Source organism: Condylostylus longicornis, unplaced genomic scaffold (assembly GCF_029603195.1).
Source record: "Condylostylus longicornis isolate FDR11 unplaced genomic scaffold, ASM2960319v2 ptg000030l, whole genome shotgun sequence".
NCBI lineage: Eukaryota > Metazoa > Arthropoda > Insecta > Diptera > Dolichopodidae > Condylostylus > Condylostylus longicornis.
The window spans coordinates 1,977,347-1,990,617 of record NW_026577999.1 but is presented as its reverse complement, the minus strand read 5'-3'; the positions used below and the strand labels follow the sequence as shown (position 1 = coordinate 1,990,617).

Here is a 13,271-nt window from a genome sequence, read left to right as displayed (position 1 = left end):
ATATTATTATCAATTAAATGCTTTTCCTGATTCACATTCAGTTAACTTGACTTCCATCTAGTGATACTTAGTAGAGTCATTTCGAATTAAATTGGATCTAATTGAACTTCTCTCTTGAAAGAAAATAACAATTTTTATTTGCACTGCCATACAGAACAAATTGCAATTACAAAATTTTTGAAAATCATAAAATTTATGAGAATAAACGAAGGGAGAGAAATATTATTATTAATTCATTAAATATGCTATTTAATATGACACTTAATATATCTTATCTAACAACACAAATTCCAATTAAACTTTGAACCCTAAGTACTTATGTAAATTAATAGCTGGAAGTCGTATTAATCCTATTAAATTTTCATCTTAAATTAATCTATTGACAACAAATTTCTATTTTAATATTTACAGGATATTAAATTAAGTAAAATATCCTTGATGCTAAATGAAATATGTACAGGTTTTAAAAAACTTACACCTTCCTTTATATGATGAAACTTCCGTCATTTTAACACTATTATTTATATAATCTGTATTACAGTTATGTACTTATAAGTTTAGTATAAGAACTTTTGAAAAAAAAAAAAAAACTTCCACAAAATCCATAATATTTTACGCTTATTATTATTTTAATATTTTCGACGTAACATAAGTCATTAATCAAGTAATAGTTTCTACTTAATTAAACCAAAAAAGAATTATAAAACTTATATAGGACTTTAGTAGACTACATCCTTATTGATTTCAACAACTTTTATTCTGTCACAATTTTATATGTTCACACATTAACTTACGTTTTTGTTGTTTCTGTATTATTTTTGTTCTTGTGCACAAATTTATGAGTTGAAAGAGATTATCAATCTTTTCACCTGTGTCATTAAAAGTATTAAAATAATCATATGACATAAAATTATATAATCGCGTTGCAAATATAATGGCTCTCTTAACTATTGTACAAATATACATTATTGTGTATAGGTTGGATGATTGCGACAAAAGTACGCCAATGCAAAAATTCTGGGTAGTTGACGAACAATTTTTAAGCAGCATACTAACAAATTTTAAATTGAAAGAGAAAAATATTTTGCCGGAAGATATAATAGGGGTTTGGAAAAAAATTAAGCAGTTGGCGAAGAGAGAAACTAGTACTTTTGTTCTCAAATCGCAATCCATCTGAAGAATCAGAAAACATACTGTGTGTAGAAAACTAAGAAAATCATCAAAAAGGAGATGGTCGGCGCACTGACGATATCTCCAGGTGTGAGAGAGTTTCTAAGAGATCAGATGGTTAGAAGCGTTTTTAGAATATTATAGGGGTAGGAAAGAATAGGGTTTGGCAAGCGGGGTCTTTTCGAACCACTACAGATTGACGGAATACCACAGTAAGCTGGGCTGGAAAATTACGACGCTTCCGACTTTTTTGGGGAGAATGCAGAGACTGCAGTGCACCCTTTAGGCAAGCACCAGGGTTTTGTTTGTTTCAAAAGACAAATACAGAAAAACTATTCATTCAAGACAGCATTCATATTTTCGGTCTTACAAGCATCGCAAAAGGTGTGTATTCATCAAGAGGATGGATTTCAGACGTGTGCTGGAGTGTCCTGAACTCAGGCATATAATTCGAATGTAATTTTATTTTAATTTGTCAGCTATCATGCCAAAGTGTTGTCTTCCAATATGTTTTGAAAATTTTCCTAAAATGTAGAAATCGAGTTAGCGCAGATTTTATAAGCTAAGTGATCGGGGCCGCAATTTGCCTTTAGATGGTTTCCGCAGCAATAAAGGAATCAATCCAATTTCTTCCTCGCATCCGATATCAAGTATTTTACCCAATTTTAATCAAACAAAGCACACAGCATTATATATAATAATGTTGAGCCTTTCCTAAAGACATTGCATTTCAGTTCCTAACGACATATCTTGCAGTAAATAATAGAGCTATGTATATGTCTACTATCTTCATAGCAAGCATTCCTATAACTTTCAAATTTTTCCTTTTACAAATTTCGTACTATTTTTTATTTAGTCCTTCTTATTTTGCTATCATTTTTTATTGATCCTTTTTGTTTTTTACATTATTTTTACTCCCTTTCCAAATTTATTACCTAATCCTTTTTAAATAATGCTCTAAAAATGTACTTATATATATATATAAATATACTGAATAATATAAGTATTAATAGACTTAAGTTCTTAATGATTTCAAAATTTTTTTGCGAAATTTCCAAAAAAAAATGTTTCTTCGTTGTATTTTTGTTTTTCTAAATTAAAATTGATTTAAACTGTAAGCCATTTCGGAAGTTGGCAATTTTTCATTGTGAATATTTATTTATGAAAATAGAAAATGGAGGGAATTAATTGCTTTTAATTTTTCATACTTTAGAAAATATACAGTCCAGCAGCACGATTCCTTGTATTGATTGTTCTCTTTCTTTCCTAACATTCAATATTGCGGTGATAGTTTCGTTCCAATTTATTATTATTTGCTTCTTACTTATTTGCTTCTGATATCATTGCTTAAGACAGTAATTTATTGATAACCCAATATAAAGCATATAAAGTAAATTGTAGATTGTACAGATGGTTGTAGCAGTCCACCGCAACTAGCACGTAAGAATCTATTTTGCTCTAACTAGTGGAAGCACGTCCTCACAGCATTCACTCGTGACCCACACACGACAATGAATTCGAGTAATTTGAAAGCCCTGGTAGACCACAGCTCCGCTGAAGTATGTAAATACTTCTCCAATATATAATCGCACTTGCAGACGAAAAGGAATCACGTACCAATACTTTAACTGTGTTTTTGCCAGAATGACCAAGTGTTCACTATAATTTCATTAAAATTTCTTCTATTTTCTTTTAAGTTCTAGTGAAATTAATAGAATCATTAAAATATTTAAACAATTCTACTCGCGTACTGTTTATGAGCTTGTGTGTTTGCCTATTTTTGTTTCAAAGAGTGTGTTGTCTTTCAAATTATTTTTTATTTTGTTCCTAGTTCATATAATAGAATTTTTCATAATAATTTTAATTACAATAGCATTTACTTCTCTTTCTTTTTTTATATGATCTTATTCCTATAGACATTAAATTTTGATCAACAGTACGTGCCGAGAGGAACAACGTATTATAATAAAACAATTCAAATGGATAGAAATCCAATTAAGACGGCATTAAATGTTTGTAAGCATCTGATTTCAAGGAGGGTAAGTAATTAAATTTTTTCTTTTCCTTCTTTATTTCTTCTTTATATATTATGTATGTAGAGAGGAAAAGAAACCTATTGCCAAAAATTAATAATTTTAAATTTTTCTCTTAGTATGCATATCCTTTTGCTCTATACATCTAATTTAATTATATTTGTCTTAAAAATTAAAAAAAAATATTTTTATTTTTCATAATACTTTTCCGATTTTTCAATTTTTTACTTTATTTATTTAATATTTTTCTATTCTATTAGATTAAACATTTAAAATAATTATAACAATTGTTATAGTACTTTAAATTGGAAATTGTAAAATCCTTTTTCAATTAACATTCTAAGAATTACTGATTTCAGGAATGTAACTAGTTTTAATAGTAGTGTCTTGAACACCCATACAAAAACCATCACAAAGTGAGTGGAGCCTTATAATTTACCTTCAATGAGCCGCCATGAACAAAATAAAAAAACATCACCATATTCGATAATATTATAATGTGTTCACAAAATCGAATTTTCTAACGAAAGTTGAAATTTTACGAAAATGTGAATAATGAAAATTTTAATTTTGACAAACGAATTGTAACAAACCACCAATTTTCAAAGTACTGTAAAAATTTTATTGTTGCCCCTAAAATTATGCAATATTTACAATATTTTTGTCATCTAATATAGCCAAGCTCATTCACTATTTTAGGGCATTTTGTCACCTTATTTGCAATTATTTATTTGTACTATATTAATATTTTTGATAACATCAAATAAAGACACAAACCTTCATGCCCATCATTCCACGTAACACTCCTTTACTTTATTTAAATTGGCAAGCTATCTTTTTCCTTCTTCCGCGTAAAATAACAATTTTTTTTTTATAGATTTTTTCAATATTGCATTTAAATAATGTAATTTTTAAAATACTTATTTTGTTTATTAAAATGTGGAAACAATAAAACAAAATTTCCTAAAAACCAATGCATACACCGAAAATAAATTACCAAATTTATCATTGTCGCCTTTTTTTCTTACTGACCTTTATGTATTTGAACTTTGTTGTTCCATTTGAAAGGATATTTTAAATAGGATACAATAAACATTTTCCCTTTACTTAAAAAACAAAAAATACTGGAATAACAAGATGGAAGCGTCTAGAAAAAGAATAATAGCTCATTTTTTTGTGAACGGCACATAACTGACTCAATTTTACATAACCACCGTATTTTATAATCAACATATGCAGAATTAAATGTATGATTTGTATATAAGAAAAGATTCACGTGGAAAATATGTTGCTGCTCGTTACAGATTTGACTTAACTTTTCCTCAAGTCAAAAAAACTGACTCATTACACATTGACGCTTCAGTATCAGATTTGATATTGAACATTTTGTTGCATATTGTATTGCTAATTTTTAAAATAGGCCCATATATTAAAAATGTCTATTTAATATAAGTACGAGAACAATACTTTTCTTAGTCTACACTGTCAGAACTGTGATTATATAACGGGATAATAAACCATAATTTCATAGCAAAACAAGTAAAACTGAAAAAAAAAAACATATTGAGATCATTTGATGTATCTCAAAGAAAAGGGAATCGGATGCTAGAAAAAAAAATTATTCGAATAGTTTCCGACCTTTATTAAATTGAAGGAATATGCAAATTTTTCTGGGGTCTCATCCTCTATATCTTGTTTCCTTTTAATCATGATATTGAAATTTATCCTTTTGTGTTTCGGTTAAATTTTTTTCTCTTTTGGAATTTTCTCTTTTTGCAACTCTTCTTTAAATTGATTATCGCGACCTCAATTCAAACACATGACAAGTTTTTTTTGTACAAAATTTAATGACCACATTATCCAATATTCGTAGAATTTTTTTAATTTTTTTCTTATTAAATATTACAAGGAGAAGAAAAAGGATATTTTTGAATTTTTTTATCTAAAGTGTTTTAATTTCCTTATCTATTCAACATAGGAAGGAATTTCTGTAATATATATTTTTTTTTAAAAAAGAACAGAAAAAAAAAATCCCAAAAATCTTTAAATTTTAATTGCTTTTTTGTTCGGGAAATTTTTTGAAAAAATTTTAAGAATTTACGAAAAATTTTTTTCCTATAATTAATAAAAAAAAATCTTCTCTATCCTTTGTCAATCATAACATTTTCAATATTTTATACCCGGTTGAATTAATTCCAGATTAAGCCTCATATAATATAGAAGGCTACATTATATTCAAGAATAAACGTTATTGGGTTTAATAACTTAAAATTACATCCGTTTAATTATTAATAAAAAAAAATTTTGTTTAATTTATATTTTAAAGAACTTCGAGATTTTGTTTTATCCTTCTTTTTCTACTACTGAATAAGATTTAATAAAGAAAAGCTTTTTGTTAAGGCGCGTGTTTTAAACTTAAATAAAGTTCCCAAAAAAATTTTAAAATTAAAGTAATTTAAAAATTTTGTATAATTTGCAAGAAAAACCTTTTGTTAAGTAATGGCAGTAAGTTACCCATTTTTTAACTGAATGAATCGGACGATTGTACATAGAGATTAAAATGAAACAACACAGCTCAATATTACGAAGCTCCCTGAAATTTTATCTTGTTCTGCACTCGCTAAAACACCCAACATTACTAGTTTTTTCTGACTTTTGTTGCTTTTCTAAGTATTTTAACGTCTTCTTCCTGGGTAGCGCTGTCCCCATATATTCTCATCACAGGATATGATACTCTCACTCTCTCTGGCAATTTTTCTTGTTCTATTTAAAAGATCACCTGACCCAAAACAACCTGATAAATCAATAAGTGACAAATAAATCATGTCTTTGTTATCTTTCGATTATTTTTTAACGAAACATTCTATATTATGAATTTTACTAATACAACATTATAGTTGCGGAATCAATAAGAATGTGCCTATTACACTACTAATTTAATGTAAAACAATGTAAACAAAAAAAAAAAAAAAAAAACAAATACTTAGTAATCATGTGAATTACAGTATAAAGCAATGTAGAGAACATTTCGTCGGCAATTTCTTCATGCCTCTGTAGCTCAGTTGGTAGAGCGTCCGCCTAGAAAGCGGTAGGTCACTGGTTCGAGTCCAGTTCGAGGAGAAAAATTTTTTTAATGAATAATTTTTCTGCCTTTAACTCGTTCCTTTGATTACGTCATCCATCTGTTCTGCAGTTGCATGAAGAAATTTCCATTAAGATAAAGAAACATTCTATATTATTTTATTACAACTTTACAATAAGTCTATTACATGACAATTTGAATGTTTTTGATTGTCGTCAAGCAGCGATCGCATACTCCCATGAAGCTTTTACGTATATCACTCAAAAACGGTCTTGTCATCTCTCCTTATGTCTCCTGAAAATTCACAAGCTTACATTTAAATACTTCGTGGCCCATTTTGATTTAACACTAAATCTCGTTAAAGACGATAACAGGGGAATAATGGGACTATGTTCTACGTATGACACAAGAAAATTTTATTCAAGCAAATACTGTCAATCGGCGAACTTATCAAAATACGTACAACGAAAAACCGTTAAACAATAATTTCTTCTATTGGCACAATATTCGAACTGGCACGCTTTCATTTAATCGCAGTATTTTTCATAATATGTAAGAGGTTCCTCTTAAATTTATTTATTATTTTCGCTTGAATTAACAACTTCATTTTGAAAGTAAAAATTAAAAACTAAAAAAATGAAAAAAAATTATTTTTTACGAGCTGATCTACAAAATATTTCTACATTGTTATTTTACTTAAATATTTTAAAAGTTTTTTTTTATAGTATTCTCAACACATTAAAGGGACACAACGAGAAAGTCTTCTTGTATTAACAATTTTCTTTTAAAATAATTTTATTTCCCGCTTCTTCACTAAAAAACTAAAAAATGTATAAAAAAAATTTCATATTACAAAATTGCATTCTAAAATATTTTAAAGACATTTTTTTTTACAACCAACACAAAATACATTGTTTTTAACACCTGATACTTTTTATACCCGTACGAACGTATGTTCGAAGGGTATACTAAATTTACCTTATCGTTTGTAACGCAAAGAAATGTATTTTTTTCAATGAAATGTATTTCAAGTGTATGTTTTTGGTCAGCGTCGAATTCTCAGTCATTTTAGCTTTGTCTGTCCGTCCACCCCAACTATAACTCAATAACTAATTGAACTAAATTGACCAAATTTACACAAATAATTTATTATAGTAAAAGCCAGAACCCTATTGAAATTTGGTATGATCGGAGTACTGGTTCGGGTAGCTGCCATACAACTTCAAAATTTATTTGACTATATCTTAGAAACTATAAAAGCTTTGGTATTGAAATTTCACACAAGCGATTGGCATTAGGAGGGCCAATATATTTAATAAAATTCGTTGAAATTGCTTGGCTCTTTCTGGTAGCTGCCATACAACTTCAATAGTAGTTTGGCCATATCTTAAAAAATATTGAAAACACAGTACTGAAATTTTGCATAAATTAATGTGGTAATACGGTAACTTAAAGTGATAGTCTGATATTCCATAGTCAGCTATATGGCACATTTATTCGCACAGAGGATAACAAATTCGTACAGGTATCACAGAGTTGATACGGCCAACTCTATTTTTTCTCGTTTTCATATAAAAAGGATTTTATAAAAGACTCTATCATTGCTTGATATAGAACCGTGCAGAAAATAAAACAGCAACAAAAGTATAAGTATAACATAAACATAACCTAAGAAGAGAATAATAGAGAAAATATAGACATGATATTTTACTAAAAAAAATAATAGGAAAAAGTTCTCATTTATAAATATTTACATATGTATACAAGAGAGGAGAAAAATATTGAGATATTAAGAGTGTCATCTATTGGATTTTCTAGAACGATGTACTCTTTGATATTAAAATATTAAAATTCGGTTTTACTTTAAAATTATTCATGTTATTTTGGAATTTACAATAGTGCAATTTAATATATTTCATAGATTACAAAATCTCCATTAAATTAATAAGACGTGTGTCATACTCAAGAGTAAAACTATAACTGACTTACATAAGTTGAACACAGAAAACAGTGCAGCCCACAATCAAGCGAAATTACAGCCGCGAATTCCACCGTCGACAATGAAATAGCCTAAATTCTTATTTTACCGCTGGATTTTTTTGACATTATCTGTTTACATGTGCATCTGTGTTTGGCAAAATGCTGTGCAATTGATTTTCCTGTTTCGCTGTTGCTCTGGGATGTAAACTTCTAACTTTACAGATGTAAATTAAACTTTACAGATGTTTTCTCTAAAATAGTTTTTTATACATAAACAATATGTCAATATAACATTTAAAATAATTTACACAGTGTTAGCACTATTCATAATTATATAATTACAAAACATAACAGTACCAAATAGGTATACCGTCTCGATGATATTAGTGTTGCCGTAATATTGAGCCGTACAAAATTTTTTTCACATAAAACGAAATATTCACACACCATTCAAAATTTTGTCTATAATTACAAATTTGCTTTCGAAAGCATAAAGATTCTTTGTCGATTCTTCAATCAGCATTCATCCGGATTTTATTTGATATTTTTACAAAAATCACATAGATATACAATTAAAAAAATGTAGCCAATAAAACACATTGTTTGTATAGTAGCACATTTCTATTTAACAGTTTATTTAGGTTGCAAAGCACTGCACTGTTAATCAAGTTTGAGCACTGTAAAGAAATCACTAATGAGCTTATAAAATATCGTAAATAGATAGGGATCCGCAAAATTATATTTTTTTGTTAATATTAAGAGGTAAGAACTCGGCGATATAAGAGGAACAAGAATTTCCATATTATTATCTCTTAAAATTTTCTACTTATACAGAAGAAAAAGTGCTCCGGACTCACTTTGAAATAAAGATCAATTTACGGATTTAATTCAACGGTTTGTTTAAAATTGCCTTCCTTTAGCAGATTGTCAAAAGTTTACATTTTCCTAATTTTGAAATTACTAGAACTTGGAAAGGCGAGAAGCGAAAAATAAAAATTTTGTTCTAGATTAACACAAAAATGTTTTTGAGTCATGAATAAAGTCAAAATTTCGCAACAGATTTTAGACTGACGACACACTGGAACGAATAGGCACATTTTTTTTTTTTGAATATGAGCCAATTATGTAATGTTGTTTAATAATTTTTCACCTGTTGTTTCAATTTTTTTGAAAAAAGAATAGCATTTCATTTTTGTTTTCAAAAGAACGTTTTTTTTTTGTAATGAAAAAATTATAAAACCTGACATTTTACTCTTATTTAAAAAAATCAAAGGAAAAAAAACATTTATGATGGTTAATTATCGTTCATTATTCAAAATAACAATTGAAAATAAACAGGACAAAAAAAAGAATTTAAAAAGGCATGTACCGGTAATTAAAAATGGTTCAGATCTCATGCATTGTAATTGTTCATAATTTTTAAGAGAATGAAAGCAATTGCTATTATTCTTGCTCATTTTAAGAATGGAACGTACAAAAAACTAGCACAAAGCTTTGTGCATTTTAAATATTTTTTTAACAAAATTTTATTCGCTGAACGGCATAGCATTAATAATTTTGAAATTATTCAAACCGAAAGATGAGCATCTACAATTATTGTTAAAAAATTTTAATCTAGATTTTTCTAATATAGTGTTGTTACTCTTAAATTCTACATAAAATTCAGAAATGTAATTCAATAATTTTGAAAATTAAATATTACAAATTTTTAACAAATTCTTATTATAAAAGTTCCGTGCTTTAAAAGTTCTTTAAATCTACTAGGAGTGAAAAATAAAATTGTACAGAATAGACATATAAAGCTTCTTGCTTTTTTTTTTTAATGAAAATAAAATGCATTTTTCTTGTCTTAAAATTGAAATTGCATTACTTGCTTGGATTTTAAATTAAAAATTCTAGTTCCTCGTATAATTCTTGTACATTGTACATTAATTCCATGCAGTAAATCATTTCAGATGGACAATCCTTTTTACATGTTTCCATAATTTTTAAATTATATGAAAAAATCCAAGTAGTTTTTCATATTACAATGCAAGCATTTCAATGTTAATCTAGTACGTAAAATTTATAGAAGTAAAAAAAGAAATTATTTTCTTCTTACCACTATAATGTGACAGCACAATTGTAAAACTCACTTATCGCATTCAATATTAGTTCCAATTTGAATTCTTCTTAAATGTGATTAGTTCAAGAGAAATTAATGGTGAGAAACCAAAGAGACAATACATATAAGGGATAAAACACTGAAAGAAATTCTTTAAAGAAACTTTGCAATGATTTTTATTGTATTACGTTTATCTTAAACAGCCTTAATATAAAATGGCTTTTCGGACATAAAAACTCAAATCATCTACAGGAGCCTATATGCCTTTCAGTTAGATATTTTCAATTTCCTTTCATAATTATTTCACTAATTCTAAATCTGCATAAATTTTGCCTACAATAACAATTTCCACAAATTGAGTTTAAAATCTCAAAACTGGAAGATTTCTTCATTTTCTATTTTTTGAAATGACTTGAATCATGATGTAGGAATTTCTGCAGTCATTTAATTTTATAATAAATTGCCAATTAGAGCAAAAGTTATTTTCTTTAGTAGATTGTCGTTAGTTTGTCTTTTTTTTTCTCTACCATAACAAAAAAAAAAAATAAATGACATTAAGAAGCTCAAATTATATAACTGTCTTTAAAAAAGAAAAAAAAATTCACGTACAATAAGAGTTCAAAAATAATAGCAATGTATAAGTGTACAATGTTCGTAGCTATAGTCAAAGTATTCCTTGCAGACATGTGCATCTCTTTGTATACGTTAATGATACAAAATTCTAAGACATCTAAATTGCATTTTCAAAAAAAAAAAATTTCACTTAATATTTTTTTTTCTTAATCCTTGGAAAATGCATTAAAAAATAGCTTAAATAATGGTTTCACTTTAACAAAAGAATAAAAAAAAGAGCATTTTAACAGGATACCTTAGGGTATTTGAGGTTTTTTGTTTTATTTTCATTTTCTTAGAAAAAAATTTTGTACCGAACGGATAAAATTAAAATTATGTGACACAAATTTTTTTTTGAAATTTCATTAAAACCCATTATGAAAAATGTCAAAGGAAACCGCTCTCCAGGGTGAAAATCTCGACTTCACATCTTACCTACTGCTGGGAACTTAATAATAAATTAAGCTCCAAATACATTTTAATAGTAATTGCAAATGAATTCAAAAAATTCGTGGTTCTAGCAATTTTTTTAGCTATTCAATCCGATATATGAGCGATAAAGGAAAACAATATGAGATCAAAATAAGCGTTTGAAAATTTCGTAGCTTAAACTTCTCCTGGAACAAAAAATTTAAAATCTCAAAAATTGCATATTTTTAGGGGTATATATATTTATAATACTGTTACTTTCTTATTCTTCTCATATTAGACAAAATTCAATAAAATTTACAGTTTCGAAAAAATAATATTTTAAGGAGCACTTTTGCGCAAAATCTGTCGAGGCTTCGACAGGCCAAGGATCTTCTAAGAGACTACAACCAGGAGTACTTTAAGAAGATCATAGGTACCTTGACAAAGCATAGCAGGCTTAGAGGCCACCTTAGGAGGGTGGGCCTAGAAAGTGAAAGTACCTACAAGTTTTGTGGGTAGAACAAGGAGGCCTCGGTGCACCTCCTGGGAGATTGTAAGGTTGTCAACTGCAGGAGAGGGGAGATAATCTGGAACTGCGTACTAATTTCGATGGAGCTGCAGTCTGCCAGACCTTTCAACTTACTTGAATTCACAGTGTCCCACAACTAGCGAGAGAGCACAATTGATTTGATTCCTACATGCTGGCGACGGTGATCTTTCATATTCTTTCAAACTCGGTGAATTTATAGGTGAATAAAAATTCATTCACCTTTCCTAAATGATGTTAAAGTTTTCTTTATCACATGAACAAACCGAACCGACTAAATAACAAAACAAAACTAAGAAGCAAATTTTTTCTAAGTTTATTGAAAATGTACTAAAAACCATAGAACACTATAACGTACTTATTCTTCAAGAATACAATATTCACATATAGTTATGTAGGAATGTGAAAATAATTACAAAAGATATTGTGCTCACATACACACACGTTCATAATAAACTGTATAAATTATGGTTAAATTTTCAAAAAGTAAAAATTATTTATATGTCTCCGACTAATAAATTATTTCACTAAAATGGCTTTTTATATTCTGCTACTTATATACAATTTTATCTCATACATTCTATACGATGATAAAATTTATTTAATTTAATTTTCATTTAATTTCTCTTTTGTGCTAATCTAAAATAATTACATATGAAATGTCTATACATCTTAGTCTAGATAAGATGTTTTTCTTGGTAATTGTATATTTCAAGATATTCTTCAAATAACAATTAAATTGTAATTACAAAAAGGAATGTGGTTTTTAAATTAAAATATCTATTTTTATATAAGATTGAAATTTTATTATATAGTGAATTGTGAATAAATTTTTAATCGGTTGATAACCTAATTTCTATCTCATATATGTTAGAAATTAAGCCTTTCGGTGCAGAAGTTGCTGTAAAGCAAGCCACTCATGGTTTAATTTTAATTATTGAACGTCGATTTAAATTTCATTCTAAATGCTTCTTTGTTCTCTACTCCAATTATATGGATGAGAGGGGATGGAATGACTCGGACGTCTAGGGGTAATTTTGGAGATTTCAGTAAAATCGGATTGAAAAAATTCTGTGATACGGTTGATACATGAAATTTTCTGTAGAACATGTCTAACATGTTTATTCGACATGTTTAACACCATTTCCGGACGGCTGCTACTTAAAATCTATTAAACTATATTCCCTGTATAATAAAATTTCAATCTTATATAAAAATCTATTAATGTACAATTGCACATACAACTACACTAAATATAACAAATTCACGGAACATTAAAGAACAGAAATTATCAAAAAATACTGCACTAAACTGTTACAATTCTAACGCTTA

The 13,271-nt window shown here is 27.8% G+C and overlaps 1 protein-coding gene across 1 annotated transcript in view; it reads left to right on the top strand.

The window, feature by feature from the left end:
- LOC129608020 (glutamate [NMDA] receptor subunit 1) overlaps positions 1-13,271 on the top strand; it is a 158,498-nt gene that overhangs the window by 64,385 nt on the left and 80,842 nt on the right. The window contains exon 5 of the mRNA XM_055519319.1: positions 3,087-3,209. Coding sequence (XP_055375294.1) covers positions 3,087-3,209 — 123 coding nt within the window. The remainder of the gene's footprint in view (positions 1-3,086; positions 3,210-13,271) is intronic.